Source organism: Centruroides sculpturatus, unplaced genomic scaffold (assembly GCF_000671375.1).
Source record: "Centruroides sculpturatus isolate CEXI.00-Female unplaced genomic scaffold, Cexi_2.0 scaffold1781, whole genome shotgun sequence".
Taxonomy (NCBI): Eukaryota; Metazoa; Arthropoda; class Arachnida; order Scorpiones; family Buthidae; genus Centruroides; species Centruroides sculpturatus.
Window position 1 is genome coordinate 35,286 of NW_019385998.1, and position 17,953 is coordinate 53,238.

The 17,953-nt window shown below is 31.8% G+C and overlaps 1 protein-coding gene across 2 annotated transcripts in view; it reads left to right on the forward strand.

Annotated features, from left to right (window-relative positions):
- The window catches only part of LOC111613009 (prosaposin-like), a 67,074-nt gene that overhangs the window by 26,342 nt on the left and 22,779 nt on the right, over positions 1 to 17,953 (forward strand). For both annotated transcript variants that reach the window (XM_023354303.1, XM_023354304.1), the window contains 5 exons: positions 927 to 983; positions 7,528 to 7,584; positions 7,654 to 7,707; positions 17,297 to 17,386; positions 17,454 to 17,513. In XM_023354303.1, the coding sequence (XP_023210071.1) occupies positions 927 to 983; positions 7,528 to 7,584; positions 7,654 to 7,707; positions 17,297 to 17,386; positions 17,454 to 17,513 (318 nt within the window). The remainder of the gene's footprint in view (positions 1 to 926; positions 984 to 7,527; positions 7,585 to 7,653; positions 7,708 to 17,296; positions 17,387 to 17,453; positions 17,514 to 17,953) is intronic.

The window sequence follows — 17,953 nt, forward strand, 5'->3', positions numbered from 1 at the left end:
AATACTGTACTGTACTGTACAGTATTTACTTGAGAAGAATATAACAGAGAATAAACTGCCCAAATACCCTTAAACAAAGGAAAAGTACGTCCTTTATGAAGGCATAGAGCCACTACATGAAAATGAAAATTAATGAATACACTGTGTACAGTAATTTACCTGATAAGACAGACCTCAGAAAAATACTTTATGAGAGCTTTTATACTTTTATAAAGCTGTCTATAATGAAAATTAATTAACTAAGGATTTTTTCGCCCTGCCAAGGTGTGGACCAGTTATCCGGAGTGCTAAGTTATCAAGGGACGAGTTTTCGAGGTTCTACTGTATTGTATGCAAATTAATTTACATCAAGTTTTTGGGGTTCAAATTAAATGTATGTTCCAGATTTAGTGTGGACAAAAAGTTGCATCTCTAATACCTGATAATTACTAATCACACACTATTTATTTAGAGTATCTTATAAATAAATGTTTATCAAAAAGCATATTAAAAAAAATTCTAAATTATTCTTTTTAAGGAAATTCAACAAAACAATAAAATAATAAACAAACTAAACAATGATGGATGATGATTGCATTTATGTAAACCTTATATACATAATATTTATTTATTTAAACCTTTATATAAGTATAAATATATATTTATTTATTTATTTTGATGCCATTAAAGATAAAATAGTGAATGTATAAATAGCCAATTGTTTTTACATATGATGTGGCTATTTTTACATACATGATTTTAAAAGTTAACAGGGAATTTGATATATTGAAGAATCTTTGGATACATTTTAGTCATACTTGTAAAATAATACATTTCTAAAAGACTTAAACCAATTTCATAAGTAACTAATTGCAATTTTATGATAAGTTATTGTATTATTTTTATGGTGAAAAATTAAAAAAATAATTCTAATTTTTAAATTTTAGGATGAAATGCAAGATATGCTTTTGAAAATATGTAATCAGTTATCAGAATCAAAACAGGTAAATTTTAATGTAACTAACAAACATTTTAACTTGATACCTTGGGCTTCTAATTTCAATCTAAAAGAGAAATATTCTTTAAATGATTTTTATATTTATAAATAACAAGAAAAATCAAACCGGGTATTTATCAAGCATTTCTAAAATTAATCTTACTAAATAAATTCAAAACCTTTAAATAATCCAGCAAATCGTTTTTTAATATCTTAAAAACGCTTTCGAACGCTTTAAGCGATCATCCTCAGTTACCATTTTGAATCGAACGAAGAATTCGAAATTACGTAAAACAAAATTCAAAAAGCAGTTACAGAAATGTACGTTAACATTTACCAAGTTTAAATAATTGCAAAAATTATACAAGTTAATTAAACCGAAAAATAAAATAAAATATATATATTCAGTAAAAATTATCTTAGTTATTCTTCCCGCTTACATAAACTAAGTCAAATTAATCTTACTATATTCCATTATGTAATTAAGTGATAGAAAGTAAACAAATAATCAACTACCCTTAAGAGAATGAAATTATTATTTTGAAATCAATAATTTATTAAGAATGATTTAAAACTGCAAATTTAGTCAATTTAATATTAATGTATTTTTATTTATTAACTACTTTCGAATCCATTCATATGAGATTATTTTATTTGTTTACTCTAAAATGTGGCATGAGGTTATTTAAGGAAAAATTTAACATCTTGAATTAAATTTTCGCATATGCTGTTATTATAATAAATATTAATAAACTTTTTGAAATAAATTTTTAATAATGAAAATTAAAAGCCTGTAAAAATAACAGAAATTTTAACAATAACAAAAACTAACTTTTATCAACTTTTTAATTTTTCCTAAGTTTTTACATTTTAAATGTTTAAATTTATTTTTGGTAGTATGAACTAATGACTTTATAAGCCATATTCAAGAGTATTATCAAAATACAAGGTCTGTTCAAAAAGTATCGGACCTTTTTTTTTTCTGCGTAAACCAATGATGTGCGAGAGGCCTCCTTCAGTGGAGTTGTGGATGGGGCAGTCATGCACAGCCCTGAATTTTTCCCCACCTGCAGGAAGCGTCAGTTGTTGGCAATTGGCCTATGAGTGAGGTCATGTAGTGTGCTCTCGTCGGATTTCACTAAGCTGGAAAATGACTGAACAACGTGAGCAGCGATATTACATCAAATTTTGCGAAAAACCTTGGCGATACCCGAGCGTAAACCATTTGCAAGATTCAGCAGGCTTTCGGGGACGATCCTCGAGGCCAAAAAAAGCGCGGCAGGTCCGCAGCAATGTCAAAGGTCATGTTGACAGTTTTTTCGACTTTCGTAGAGTGGTGTGTCGTGAGTACGCACCACAAGGCCAAACCATCGCAAAGGAGTACTACCAGGAGGTCCTTCGTTGTCTTTCCGATGCTGTGCGACGCAAACGACTGGATCTGTGGTCGATCAAAACTTGGCAGCTCCATTGTGATAACGCATCCATCCATTCTGCGCATCTGATTCGGGCTTTCGTCGCCAAACATAACACTCCTGTGGTTCGTCACACTCCGTACTCTCCCCATATGGCTCCGTGTGACTTTTGGCTATTTCCCAAGCTGAAAATGCCGCTAAAAGGAACCCAAATTTAGTCGAGAGAAGACATCGTGCAAAATCCGACGGAGCGGCTGATGGCCATTCCAAAAGATGCATTTCAGCAGTGTTTCCAGCAATGGCAGGAATGCTGGGAGAAGTGTATACATTACCAAGGAGACTACTTTGAAGGGGATTAGGGTTTTGTACCTCAAAGTCAATAAATTTATTTTTACCGACCAAAGGTCCGATACTTTTTGAACAGACCTTGTATCTTTTTCAAAAGAAAAAAGAATATATAAAATTCAAATATCGATTTTTAAATGTCTTTACGTTAAGCAAACATAGTTTTTGAACCTAAATGTGTTAGTTTTTGCATACATGTGATGAAGTTTTAATTTAAAATAAATACAGAAAATATTCTCAATATATAAAATATGAATAAAGAAGAAATAAAATATGAAAATGGATAGCTACGATAAGGCTAAGTAAAATAAAGTATAAGTAAAATGGCAAGTCTGTATTTGGGACAAGACTATGCCTTGGAGACTACTAAGTGGGATCACTTTGATGCTCACGATAGGTCACGTTCTCATTCTCCAATCTTCTTTGGTATTGCTGGTTTTGAGCGTGATTGTTCAAACCTCACTAGCTGCGGCTACGACCACGAGGTCGTCCACGATGCATTTTCGGTGAAATTAAACTATCCAATGTCGAAACTTCTCTGTAGCATGTTGTGCCGGGTTGAATTTTGGCATTGCCTAATAAAAATTTCCCATTTTTGAAAAGAATAATCCTGGCTATTGTGACGTCCAAAATTATTTTTTTTATTTGCACAAAACCTTGATGTTTTTAACATTGGTTCAAAAATGTTTTTGTAATTGTCTACAAAGTTCTGTACTGTGCAGAGTAATCCTAAAAACAGACTAAATTAACTTGTTATGAGCTATAACCAAATGAAAAAAACATTATATTTCAGAAGTTAGTTTTAATATAAAATTATAACTAGAACCATCTACTTTCAAAAGTGTTCCAATGTTGAAACAAGATATGTCTGGTCAAGGTCAGCACATTGCGACCAGAGATGTGTTGGGAATAACATGGGACAGGTAAATGGGTTTTTCAAAGATTTGTTTGTCAAAATTCAATTTTGCAATGTTTACATTTCCAACTTCCCAATGAGCAATGTGCCTGTTTGTAGAAAGAGTGTCGCCATTTTGTAATTTATTTTGACTCAGTTCTCGGTTTCGTAAGTATATACAAGTCTGGTTTTTTTTGCATGCATGATTTGGGTGCAAAATACTCTGTGCCAAATTGCAACTCCTGACATGTACTCCTTCATACCTCTAAGCTGGTAAGCTAGGACAGCACTGCAATTTTATAAATAAGACAGTCTTGTCAATAAATGTGGTTAAAACAAAAATAACCTTTAAGTTTTATCTAGATTTAACTTTTTATAAAAAGTGTTACTTATATATCGGGAATTTTGACAGCGGGAAAATCACAGGGTTTTAATAAAGATATGTGTAACGACTCCCAGACAAATAATAATCTGCAATCTAAACATTGCTCGAGAATGGAAGTATGGCATCCATAGTGGAGTAAAATTACACTGCTGGCCATTAAAATTGTAACACCAGGAAGGAATGATCGTATGAACATCAAAGTCATATGAAAGGAAGAAGAGGTTGGGATATGCAAATGATTAGTATTTCAATGCATTTAGACAATGCAGGAGGGACAAACAACATCTGAAGCACTGCATAAAAGAAAAGTTGTACAGTGGATTTCTCATTCAGAAATCACTTTGTAAGGTTGGGGTTTCATCAGAATATCGTGTTACGCCTTGAATATGAAGAAGAAATGCTTACCAGCAAGTGTTGGAATTCGATAGAGGCAGGATCATTGCCTATCGAGAGTGTGGATTATCATTCTGTGATATTGCTACTCGCACTGGTTGAAATCCAATCACTGTCATGCGAATATGAAATCGATGGGTTGCTGAGGGTCTTACTGAACAGCATGCAGGATCTCAATGCCCTCCCATGACTACTCTCCATGCCCAAGAGGACAGACATATTGTGAGGTTGGCCATGCAAAACCATACAACCACATCACTGACCATTAGTCAGGAAATGAGCTTGTTTGCAGCACGTCCAGTATCTGCTCATACGGTGCAACGATGTTTGCAGCAGCGTGGACTGTCAGCATGGCAACCATTACTTCGGCTTTCGTTGACAATGCAGCATAGAGAGAGACGGCGAATCTGGTGCACCCAACAACAAAGCTAGATACAGGAGTGGCACAATGTCGCCTTTTCAGATAAGTCCCAGTTCTGCGTGCATTCTGATGGCCGTATATGTGTCTGGAGGCTCCGAGCAGACCGCTCATCGCCTGCTTGCATTTGATATTGGCTTAGGGGCCCTGCACCTGGTGTAATGATATGGGCAGCCATTGGGTACACGACACGCGCATCTCTAGTTCGGATCGATGGTAATTTGAACTCAGATCGGTACATTTCTGACATCTTACATCCAGTGGTTGTGCCCTATCTTCGAGGCCTGCAAAATGCCATCTTCCAACAAGATAATGCAAGACCTCATGTTGCACGTCATGTTCTGACCTTCCTCGATACAGAGTATATTCAATTGTTGCCCTGGTCTGCACGGTCTCCAGATCTCTCACCAATTGAAAACATCTGGTCATGGGTTGCTGAGACTGGCCCGCCACCTCTCTCCTGCTAATACAGTTGATGAAGTATGGCATAGACTTGAAGCAGCATGGAATGAGTTGCCCGTTTGTCATCCAAGCCCAGTTCGACTCCATGCTTAAACGGATAAGGATCATTTTAGCCGCCGGGGTGGCAACTGTGTCTACTAGTTTCACGCCCCTGTAAATTCCCAAACTGCTTGCAAATTTAATCATTTTGTCTTTATGCCATACTGTTTATGTACAATAAATATCTTTTTTTTATTTGCTTTCCTTCTTGGTGTTGCAATTTTAATGGCCAGCAGTGTATTTTCTAATACATTTTTTGCAAGATCAATGGAGGGTGTGTTATTTTTAACATTGTCTCGAGTTCATTTTAGTGGTTTAATAACTTTCTAGTTTTATCTAGATTTAACACTTTTTATAAAGTGTTAAATCTAGATAAAACTTACGGTTATTTTGTTTTAACTGCATTTATATTTTATTTTGCTTAGCCTTATCTAGCTATCTGTTTTCACATTTTACTTCTTTATTCATATTTTATATATTGAGAATATTTTCTGTATTTATTTTAAATTTAAATCAAAACTTTGTTACTAATACTTATGTAAAAGGTCTTTGCTCCCATTTGCACTTGCTGTAATGAGACTACATAACTCCAGACTTCTCCAAAAGGATAAGAGAATCCCTATCATTATGTATACTTCTGTAGAGTGATAGCTGTAGTTTGATGTTAAGTATGGCCCTGTGTTTTTTACAAGCCCAAACTGTTCATAAAGTAACAGACTCTAAGTAGAAAGGTCTTGAGAACAGGTTGTTGATAAATAAATTTGGAAATTGTATACCCAGCATTACATACAGTGGTAGCCACCATTTGCAGTTTATATTGTATCAATGCCAGAGAAGAGGGATACAAGTATGTCCTGCAAATTAGAGTGGATATAGCTGCATTTATGTATCCAGGAGACGGAAGAAAGAAGCCAGTGTAATATAAGGATCTGATACTTAACATTGTACAATTTAAGGATCTTAAAGTTATGAATTTTATTGACTTATTTTTATTTCTAAATTAGTGGTTAATGTACTTTTAAATTTTTACTACTAGAAGAAACTTTCTTACAGTTGTAAAATCAAAAATAAACGTAGTTTAACCAAAAATTTGATTTGCAGTAAAAAATAATTAAATGTTGATTGTAATCACCTTTTTAAATAACTGATCCTTGAAAGTAAAAATTACAAATTAAGTTTTTTTATGAAAACAGGAAAGCTAAACCCTTAATAAGAGCCATGTATAAACAGTGGCCATTTTTCTCAGAAATGTTTTTTGAACAAAAAAGCATACAGAATAACCTGTTTACCCTCAATGATGACTCTGGCTGCTAAAAGTCCTATTTTTAACTGTTTGGTAACAGTTTCTGCCCTCAAATTGACACACAAAAATAACAATGCATTGTACAAAATTAACCATTATTGATAAAATGGCAAGTTTGGCTTTTTCGTGTGGTTTGATAAACTTGGCTGTAAACATAATTTTTTATTAAAAATAATGAGGCCTTGATGTTTTTAACATTGGTTCAAAAATGTTTTTGTAATTGTCTACAAAGTTCTGTACTGTGCAGAGTAATCCTAAAAACAGACTAAATCAACTTGTTATGGGCTATAACCAACACTAAAATATGAAAACATGGAACAGTATTTTCTACTGGTGGTGGTAATAAAAAAAAATTTGAACATAAGGGCTGACTACATTTTAGGTGTTTAAAAATTTGAAGAAATTTTTTAACTATCACTGCCGAAAGAGGATGCTATTCTTTTTCTGCATATTTTAATGTAGGTCGTAGCCTACAATAAAACATTAATCTGTTTTTTAGAAGTTCTCTGCTCATTAGAAGACTTTGTAGAAACATCACAAAAAATTTTTTACAACTGTTAAAACTAAAATAAATTAAGTTTACCTTCAATTTTATACAGTGCAGTTTTTTGCTCTTCTTCAAACAATGACTGTATTTTATGTTCCTGTCACTGTAAAATGTAATCATTCAGAGGTTCGGTTTGTAAAATATTTAATTTTTCTTTACTTAAATACCAAAAATTTTTTATTTTGTAATCTAGATTTGCAGTGCAAAAATAAGACTAATAATTTATGAATACAATATGATCTTTAAAATATACCTCAATAATTGAAACTGGATGATGATAATTTTGCAATTGCTATAATTTTTTCAATATAAATTCAGTATTTTAACATATTAAACTTCATATATTTTTCAGTGTACAACTATGGTCAAGTCTTTTCTACCAATAGTATATGATTTTGTAACAAGTATGGTAAGTAAAAAATTTTAAATGTTTTTTATTGTTTTATTTCAAATTAATAAATAGAAATTTATATTTTAGAATGCAGCTGATGTTTGCAGCATGATTGGTGAATGTAGTGAAACTTCTGACAAAGTAAAAATTTTAAAATTATAATTTTTATATCTTAGTTATGTAGATTAATAAAATCTCATTACAAAGATAATGTTAGTTAAAATATAGCTAAGTGAAAAATATTTCATTTTCAGAATATAAAAAATGCATATAACTACAGTATTTTTTTGCATATAAGACATACCCCATTTCAGCACAAAATATTTAGGGAAAAATTTAAGTCAACCTACATACAGGTATACCTCAAGTTACGTCATTTGTCAAAAAATATATGGAAAAATAAAAATCAAGTCATTTTATTTGACTTTACGTCTGTCTGCCACAAATATTGAAGTCGTAATATCACTAGAAAAGCGTTAAAGCACATAAAATCATATTAAAATATGTAGATTTACAATAAATGTTAATATAATCATCATAAATTCTAGAGAACGAAACATGAAAACATCTATGTTTCTGTGTTGTCGTCTTATTTAGCAGTCTTTAAGTGCTCAATATTGGTGTTTCGACTTACGTCATTTTTTGACTTAAGTCGCCTCTCCTGGAACCAATTACCGACATAAGGCGAGGTATAGCTGTAGTTATTTTATTTCATTATTAAGAATTGTCTTGCAGACAAAGGATTTCCTTCTCCCAATAACAATATAAAACCGAAATTGTAACAAAAATTTAAGAATAATTATGACAAGGCATCACATAGAGATAATAACACATAAGCAGTATCCTTTTGTCAGCATTTAACTTTGAAGAGTTACATGCATATGACGAATGATCGATTTGTAATAATTGGCTCACATTGTCTAATATTTACAATAATTCTATTTTTAAATAATTAAAATTTATAGTAATATGTTTAATTAAACAATATTTTTACTCAAGGGTGGGCTAGGTAGAGGTAACACTAGCATACTAAAGACCATTTGGAGAATACATTAGTCTATAAATAAATTAACTTTTTGTGTATATAATAATAATAATTTATTATTATACACACAAATTAAGATCTTGGCACAGACAGATTATTTACACAGATGTAATCAAGTAGCAAATATAATACACCAAGAGCTTGCAAAGAAACACAAATTATTAGACATCCACGAATCATACTACAAATACAGCAAAGATTAATTAAAGAATACCAAAGTAGGTTAAACGCTATTCTCAGAACACAGTTAAATGCAAAACACAGTTAAAACAATAAACAAACACATATCATCCCAATACTCATATATTCTTTTGGAGTTATACATTGGACTCACACAGACCTTGAGCAACTCCAAAGGAAACAAGAACAACACTTACTAAGCATAAACAACATCATCCTAAATCCTCTGTAGATTAACCCTTCTGTGTAAAGATGGTGTACGTGGCCTGATTGACATAGTTAACCTTCACTACAAACAAATACAGTCACTGCGAGAGTTTTTCTACAGGAAACAAGAAATATCACAATTACATAAAGCAGTAATTCTAGTAAACTCAAATAACACACCATTAAACTTACACTCACATCAAACAGACTTGACACAACATATAAAAAGCATAGACACCATTATGCAATCGTGGGCTCAAAAGGCACTCCATGGCAGGCATCCTTATGACCTGGCCTGGGATTTTTTTGACAAAACTGCATCAAACAACTGGTTAGATGGAGGATGCCTCTTTGGGGAGATGGAAGGATTCATGATTGCCATACAGGATCAGGTCAAATAAATACTAAAAACTACAGAAAAAACATACTCAAAGATACAACACTCACAAATGACACATGCAGAAATGTTACATTATGCCAGAAATTATGCAACACAACACTTCTGGTTGCAACCTCTTGGCACAGACAGATTATTTACACAGATGTAATCAAGTAGCAAATATAATACACCAAGAGCTTGCAAACAAACACAAATTATTAAACATCCAGGAATCATACTACAAATACATTTCACAGAGAGTATTGGAAAACAACACGCACAAAATGTACTAAGACAGAGCCATAATCACAGATAAAACAATTTACCACAACAGATCAGACATCACACTTATTGACAAACACAATAAAATCACATACCTTATAGACATAGCCATTCCAAACACTCACAATGTATGAAACACATGCACTGAAAAAATTAGCAAGTACACAGAACTCGCCCAGGAAATAAGGCATCTGTGGAGAATGGAAAGGGTGCTTATTGTACCTGTCGTTCTCTCCTGTACAGCTAACAACTAAACAAAAGCCTGGGAACATTACAATTGAATAGAAATACATACATAACACTGCAGAAGGCCACTATTTTGAATACATGCCATATTGTTAGGAAATTCCTGAATACAGAGACTGATACACTTATTTAATTTATGTTTTTGGTTGCTATGCCTTGACTCTGGTCTGGCATAGTACACAGCCACCGGTGTGAATTGAGTATAACTCACTAAACACAACAACAACAATAATAATGAAGACCATTGACTGTCATTTTTCAGGTTCCTCTTTCATAGTATTGATAGAATGATTGCAACTCAGAATAAACAGCAAGTACATAACACAAAACAAATATAACAAACAAAAAATCTTTTCATACATGCTATTATGTTGGGTTGTTGCAAATGAAATGACAGATTTTTACTTCTAACTTTAAATGTTTATTAATTTAAAATTTACATATTCAATCAAAATTATCTCCACCAACATTAATACACTTTTCCCAATGTAATAGAAATTCATTAATGCCAATTTGATAGAAATCAGGAGAATGAGAACCAAAAAGTCATTAAAGGTATTTTTAATTGGATTTTCTTCCTCAAAGATTTTTCTTGCCAAAAAACTGTCCAAATGTAAAAAAAAAATGTAAGTCTGTTGGCAATAAGTCTGGAGAATAAGGTGGATGGGAAAGAATTTCATTTGAATACTGTCATTTTTGTGACAAATACAGTAGAACCTCGATTATCCGGACTAATTGGGGATGAAGGTAGTCCGGATGAGGAAAAATCCGGATAATCGAAACAAATACTTTGTCTTTTCATGATAATACAACGCGTTTTCTTTTCGATAACATATCGGTAATATTAAAAGTAAATACTGTATTTAAATCGTGATCAAATTTTCAAGAAACAAACGTTCGTATTGAATTTGGACTACTACCGAGTTTCCCCGAAAATAAGACATCCTCAGAAAATAAGACCTAGCACAGATTTTGCTGAATTGCGAAATATAAGACCTCCCCCTGAAAGTAAGACCTAGCAAAGTTTTTTTTTAGTCGTAACGGTCATCGACAGATGGTTGAATGTGGCCGTTGGCATTTTGAAAGTACAGCCACTGATTGGTCAGCAGACAATTACGCCACGCGGCATGATTTGCATAAGACTATGGCTTGGGAATCACAGATTTGNAAGTTATGCATTCCATCATGTACATAAACAGTGTCGTAATTCGCCAAGTGCAAATCAGCAAATTCGTAAAATTTTTGTTTAATTTGAACAATCCGGATAATCGAAAATCCGGATAATGGAGGTCCGGATAATGGAGGTTTCACTGTAATTAAAGAACTGCAGACCTCCAAATGCTGTGCCTTATCTCTCTCACTGAGTTTGTGTGGTACCCATCTGTCGAGCTTCTTGACTTTCCCTAACACGTTTACATGTTAAAAGATGGTTGAACAATGTCCAGTGTATTCAGCCTTTTTGCAGTTTTTCGGACAGTATGCTGGTGATCTGATTTGATCATGATCTGAGTTCTGATTTTTGAAGATTCGCATTCCCAGAATGAAATTTTTTGAACAATTACCTGGTGGCCTGCTCACTCACAAAACTTTCATCAAAAGTTTTATTGATATTACAGGTTGCTTCAGCTGCATTATATCCCTGTTTATACTTGTAAAAGAAAATTAGTTTATTTTTTTTTTTTTTTTGTGCCATCAGAAAAAGTACTCTTTAAACGTGTGGTACTCACAATATAAATGAGATTACATTTTTTATTCACATATTATATGTGTGCTCTTCCAATTGCAAACATGTAAGACTGGTTGCATGGAAAAAAGTTGAACTAAAAGGCTGGGAAGTTTAACTATTTAAAAGTGGCCATTTCAATTGCAATTACCCAATATGTCGTTGTTATTAACTGGATATTTTGTTCAATATAATATATAATTCCAACAATTAACATCCATTTTAACAAAATTGTTAACATTTTCTTAGTAATCTGTTTACCAAATATCAAATATACAATATAGTTTTCATTTAAATGAGAGCTAATCAATCAGATTTTTTTAATATCTGGAATGAATGTTTCAGCGTTTACTTCATTTTCTATAAGACTTCTGACCAAAAGTTAATCTATTTTTTGTGACTAATTTATTATCAGAATTTCTTGTAGAATAGCTTGACTTTTTATTATATTCTTAATAGAATTGAAAAAGAATAAAAAATTTTTTGTTTTATAATTACATCTGTGAAAAAATAAATAAATTTTTACATATACTAGACATATGCTATGTAATCATTTAACTTTGAAACAACTAATTACAGACTCAAAAGGACTTTTATTTAGCAAAATACATAGGAACTGATTTTTTTTTATTAATTGCAGTTTATGTAAATAATACTCTGGGGTAGTGTTTCAAACCACTGAATTGTAATTTGACTGTATACATGCTTCATACAGCATTTTCAGAGGTTTTTTTTTGTTTGTTTGTTTGCTATGTTTTATTTTATTGAATATTTCTAAATATTGTGCTCTTTTATTTGTTTAAATAATTGAATGAGTTGAATCCAGGTTAAATTAGTACTGTTAATGTGTATTTGAATTTTGCCTAACTTTTTTATCAGTTTAGTTTTTTGAGATAATTTCTTTGAATCAATTTGGGCTGAACACTCACCACTGATGCAGGTTATGAAGTCTCTTTTTAAAAAATTATAAAAACTTGCTTGGTGAAATAAGATGTGTGATAGATATACATACTTGGTACAAAATATTGTTCAATTGTATGAATATATTTTTATAGAAAATAATAATTAAATATAGCTTTGTAAAGAAACATACATAAAAATATAAAATATTCTGAACTTTTTAAATCTTAAAACAATCCACTTAGTCAAATAGCTCCCTATGAGTGGCTAATGGATGGAATTGGAGACTGTCCCGGTAGGTGTGCAGTGTGTGCATGCATGCAGGCTGCCAAATCAGGAGGGTGCTGATACCAGTCAATGTGAAATGCCTCTTTTGTCGCATCACAAAGGACATGACAGGGTTGTTGTAAATTTTAAATGTTTCTCGCCATAGCTGTAAAAATCTAAATATGTTAAACTTAGAAAACAAATGACAGACAATTTATTAACTAATTCATTTTAGGACCACGTGTCCACAGAAATTTCCAAAATTTACAACTTTTTGGTCACTCTCATTGAACTGGAAAAATTTCTGTCTTTATTACATTTAATATTACCAAGAAATCAGTCCCCACTGTACTCGGCTAGAGATTGGTTCGGTTAAGCTTTTAAATAAAATTCCTGCTCTTTTGGCAGGGTTTTATTTATGTCCCTAATTCCCTAATCTCTAAATTATTTTACTTCTTAAATAGAAATAAGTTTAAACCAGTTACTTTGTACTTGAATATTTGTAGTCTTGGGAAAGAAGTGGAAAGACAAATTTTTATGACAATGGATACATAAATCGTAAATTTAAGGAAAATAAATTCTAGAACTTTTTTGTACCTTGTGTGAAATGCACAAGGTACAAAAATTCATTAAATTTAGTTGTAAATGATGCTGCCAAAGTAGCAGTTAATTTTTTAATATTGTACAAGAATTTTTTTGCATCCCCTTATAGTTGTGACATACTAAATTGTAATATCATTAGTTTAACATTGAAATCTGTAAGTGATACAAGATGGGAAAGCAGAATAAATATCAAATATTTTAATGGATTTTTTTTTGAACTTTTGCCAATTATACAGAATTATCATAAAAACATACCAGTAAATTCCTATCGGTTGGATTAAGTTATAAATCTACTTGCAATTCACATAATGGGGCAAGGGCTGCCAAATATGTAGCATGCAGGCGGCTAACAGCTTGGAACTGGTCCTGGATAGAATCATTGGAAGTGTTATATGATATTTTGGTGTGTAGCTTCCACCAGCTAAACCGTGTGAGGTTGGTGCTCTGTAAAGTGCATGCGTGAATGCTTATAATTGGAATGCTTCACACCATTCAAATATTTTCGTCGTGAAAGCTGTTCCGTATTTGACAATACAGCGCTTCCATTGGGAATATCCATATACAAATTTATATTCGAATATACAATAGCAATCATATCGTTTTTTTCACATATATTATAGAAATTTGTAATAAGATACATACTGCAGTTATAATAAAATATTAATTTTAATTAATTCAAAGTACGTTAAAACATGAAAATAATTGTGCAATATACAGTGGGTGATTGGTTAATGAACATAATCCATTCCAAGACTTTGTTCGTTATCTGAATTGTTCTTTAACCGATTATCGATTTACCATAGGTTTTATCGGAATTTGATTAATTTATTTTGGAAACTCTAAAAAATAAAAAATATATAATTTTTTACTATATTTATTTGTATGTAATAGTAAATATACATATGTATACAGTCTTGCAATTTTATTAGTCATGTATTTTTCTGTTTGTGGGGGTTAAAGAATCTGTCCAAGTCGATTGCTTTTCTCTTTTCTTCAGAATTTTTTGGAAGTAATTAATAGTATTGTAATTGTAGAGATCCCCAACCCCCATTAACCTTATTCTGGTTTGGACGCCACTTGGATGATTGTTGTTCTGACATCCTCCCACTTCTTCAAAAGATCTTTAGTAGCAGATGTCGACACTGGTCCTCTTTCGTCTTTCTCTTTTTTGAAAGAAAACACATCTCGCTGAGTTTCTTGGTATTCTTTATTTGAGAGTTCTTGGAGTTCTTCTGTTGTCAGATCAGTTTCAGGTTCCATTGTGAGCTTTAAAATGCTCCTTATTTCTCAGATGTGATTTTCATTACTCCATTAGCAGCTTGAGACTTTTTGATATATCTTTCATAGCTAAGATTGTGCCTACTGTAGACCTGTTCAAGCCTTGCTGCCTAGCAATATCAGACATCTTGTGCCCACTTTCTACCTTGGCTATTATCTCTTATTTGGTTTCTACGGTGAGCACAGGTTTTGACACTCATTTCTTTTAGGCTTTACATTTAAAAAAGGAACTGATAATATTATGAAGTTCAGAAAAGCACTTACAAAAATTCAGAGAACAGAAATCAACTTGCCCACAAAAAATTGTTTAAATGCAAGGCCCAAATGAAATTCAAAATTTGGTATTAAAACGTTAACGAAAATCCAATGGGATAATTAAACTTTCACCTTTTGTAAGTAAACCTTGACGCAAAACTTAACAAGTGCCTGTCTGACAGTCTTGCAAATACTATAAAAATTATTTGTCAGAAAGGTAAACAAAAAGCTGGAATAACAAGGGAGAGTTTCAAAATTCGGAGGAGTACTATCTGATCGGTATCGGGATGAGTGTCGATGTTGACGTCTCCCGCACTCTGAAAGGTTTTGAATTGTTACCTGAAGACAAGGGAAAATTAATCAGTATTCATTATTTTCCATTGCTTCTTTTTATGTTTGTTCAGTAAAGTGTTCATTGTCCGATCATAAAAATATTTTGTGAAAGTGTTTGTTATCCGAACTGTACATTAACCAATCACCCACTGTATGTTATATTTTAGAAAATACAAGGCGGCATGCAATCCTTGGAAGCGGCAGTTCCATTGCTTCCAAGGACGGCACGCCACTATTGGTACTTGCATATGACATTATGCTTACATAGAAAGATGCTCAAAATGACTACTGTGCATATCAAGGAATGCAGGCACATGCTACATAATGACTGACTGCACATGTTCCAGCATTATGTTGTCCACAAAAATGTTCATGTGAAGATCAGCAACCAAGTTCGTGTGCAGTCAGCCATTATGTGGAGTGTGCCTGCATGCCTTGATATACACAGTAGTCATTTTGAGCATCTTTCTATTTAAGCAGAATGTCATATGCAAGTACCAATGTTCATGTTTACAATAAAGCTTATTCTTTGTGCACTGGATGTGACACCATACTTTTTCTTTTGCATTTTTCTCAAACTATGAGTCATAGAGATATAGTTATTTGGTCTTTTTTTTTCTTTCTTACGTACTTCATGCAAGGATGCTCACTCTGCATGTTTATGCAGTCTTGATGGGACATCCTGTATATACAGTATTATTTTTAAACTTTTTTTAACAATTCACTCTTGCAATTTTTTTATCGACAGCTTTAGGGCACCTCATACATTTTGTATCCTTTCGTTCAAAATTTCCCTAACTGAAATTTTTACACAACATTTGCAATGTTTAAAGTTTAGGCGCATCTTTCCCATACACATTACAAATTTCTTTTTACAACAAAGATGAAATATCATTATCAGTAGCGTGGCAAACCCTGATATATGACACATAACGGAATGAAACGTAGGTTCACAACGGCACATGTGCAAAGGATGACGACGATTGCACGAATTTCAGAGATGTTCCATATTCGGAATTCTTTCAAAAAAGATCGGCTCAATCGAATGTTAACTGATTTGCCCGTTTTTCACCTGAAGAAGAATCGAAAGGTTCGAAAACGTTAGTGAAAGAAAGTATAGTGAATTAAGCACCGTTTTGGTTTATACTAGAAGTAAGTTTTTTAATTTTTTTTTACTTTGTACAATCGTTTTCAAAATTTATAAAGCACAATATGCCTGATATGCTTTTTAGCCGAAGACATTTCAACTCAATTTTATTCAAACAAAATGTAAAATAAAAAAATAAGTTTTAAAATAAGTTATTAAACAAAGATTATAATCTTGCATTAACAATATAGTGTTAGATTTTACAACTGTTATAATTAAATTGCACATCAGCATTATGTAATGGCAGTTTTTAAAACTACACATAAACTTTCCACTCAGCCCAATGTAACCTTCACTTATTAATTGTTGCATCTAAGCTAAGTGTGTAGAAGTAATGAAATTTAAAAGGAAATATTGGTAATTGAAATGAAAAAAGGAAGTTTTTACAAACCACGAAAGCAGTACATTTGTGGCAGATATGGTATCCATGTTTCAGATGCCAGAGACGACATGTGTGCTACCACTAAATGTAATTTTCATTTTATTATATAGTATTTGATATTTTACTTATTATTTCATGTTTTAATTTATTATTGGCATTTAACTGTGTTATTTTTACCTTAAGTTATGTGTATTTGCTGTTTTAAGTTTATAGAAATGGGTATTGTTCAGGATCTGGGAATGAATTGAATTTCCATTAAAAATAATGAAAAAATTGCTTTGGACTTCGAATGTCCTCCCAGAATGAATTAAGTTTGAAGTGCGAGGCATCACTGTGTTTGTTATTCTGTCAAACATTAGAATTTCTTAAGAAATCAGTAACAATAAATCTACTATGATTGTTAGATTACCAACGATCATAAATTATGCAATTTCCATAATCAATTATTAAAAATTAAAAATTTGATTTTGAATTTTTGTATAATTTTTCTCCTCAATTTTAAGATCACAAAATACCAAGATAACATGACTTGTGAATTCTGTGAAGCTATGGTTCAACATCTTAGAGACTTAATTCTTACAAATACAACAAAAGTAAGCATTACTTTATTTTATTTTAGTGTTGTAAAATTAATTTTAATAAATTATATTTTCATTGAAGGAAGAATTTAAAACAGCATTATTAAATTTATGCTCCCTTTTTAAAAACTTTGCTTCTGAGGTAAGATATATGTTTCCAGTAGTTTCTAAAATTTAATTTGAAACAGATTTCCATTAAAATCATATTCTTAATATAAGTTATTTAAAAAACACTAAAATTTAGTTGTTTAATAAATAAAAGTTTTTGATTGATTAATATTTTTCTAAATAATAAACAGTTAAAAAAATTCTTGGTTTTTTTCTTTAAATGAAATTGTTGTTTTCTCTATTGTAATAAGATTAAATTTAATTTAATCAAAGAAGATGCAGTCTGTCCAAAAATATTTTTTGAAAACCACCTTTATTCTTATCATGTGTTCCAGAACACCTTTGAAGACCGGGCCTTTCTTTTGAGGCTACTAGGTCGTCAGGTTAAAACATTCCTTAAAAAACACACAAAAATATCCAATTAAAACAATAAATACAATAAATTTCACCAGATGATAAATTCTACAAATGAAA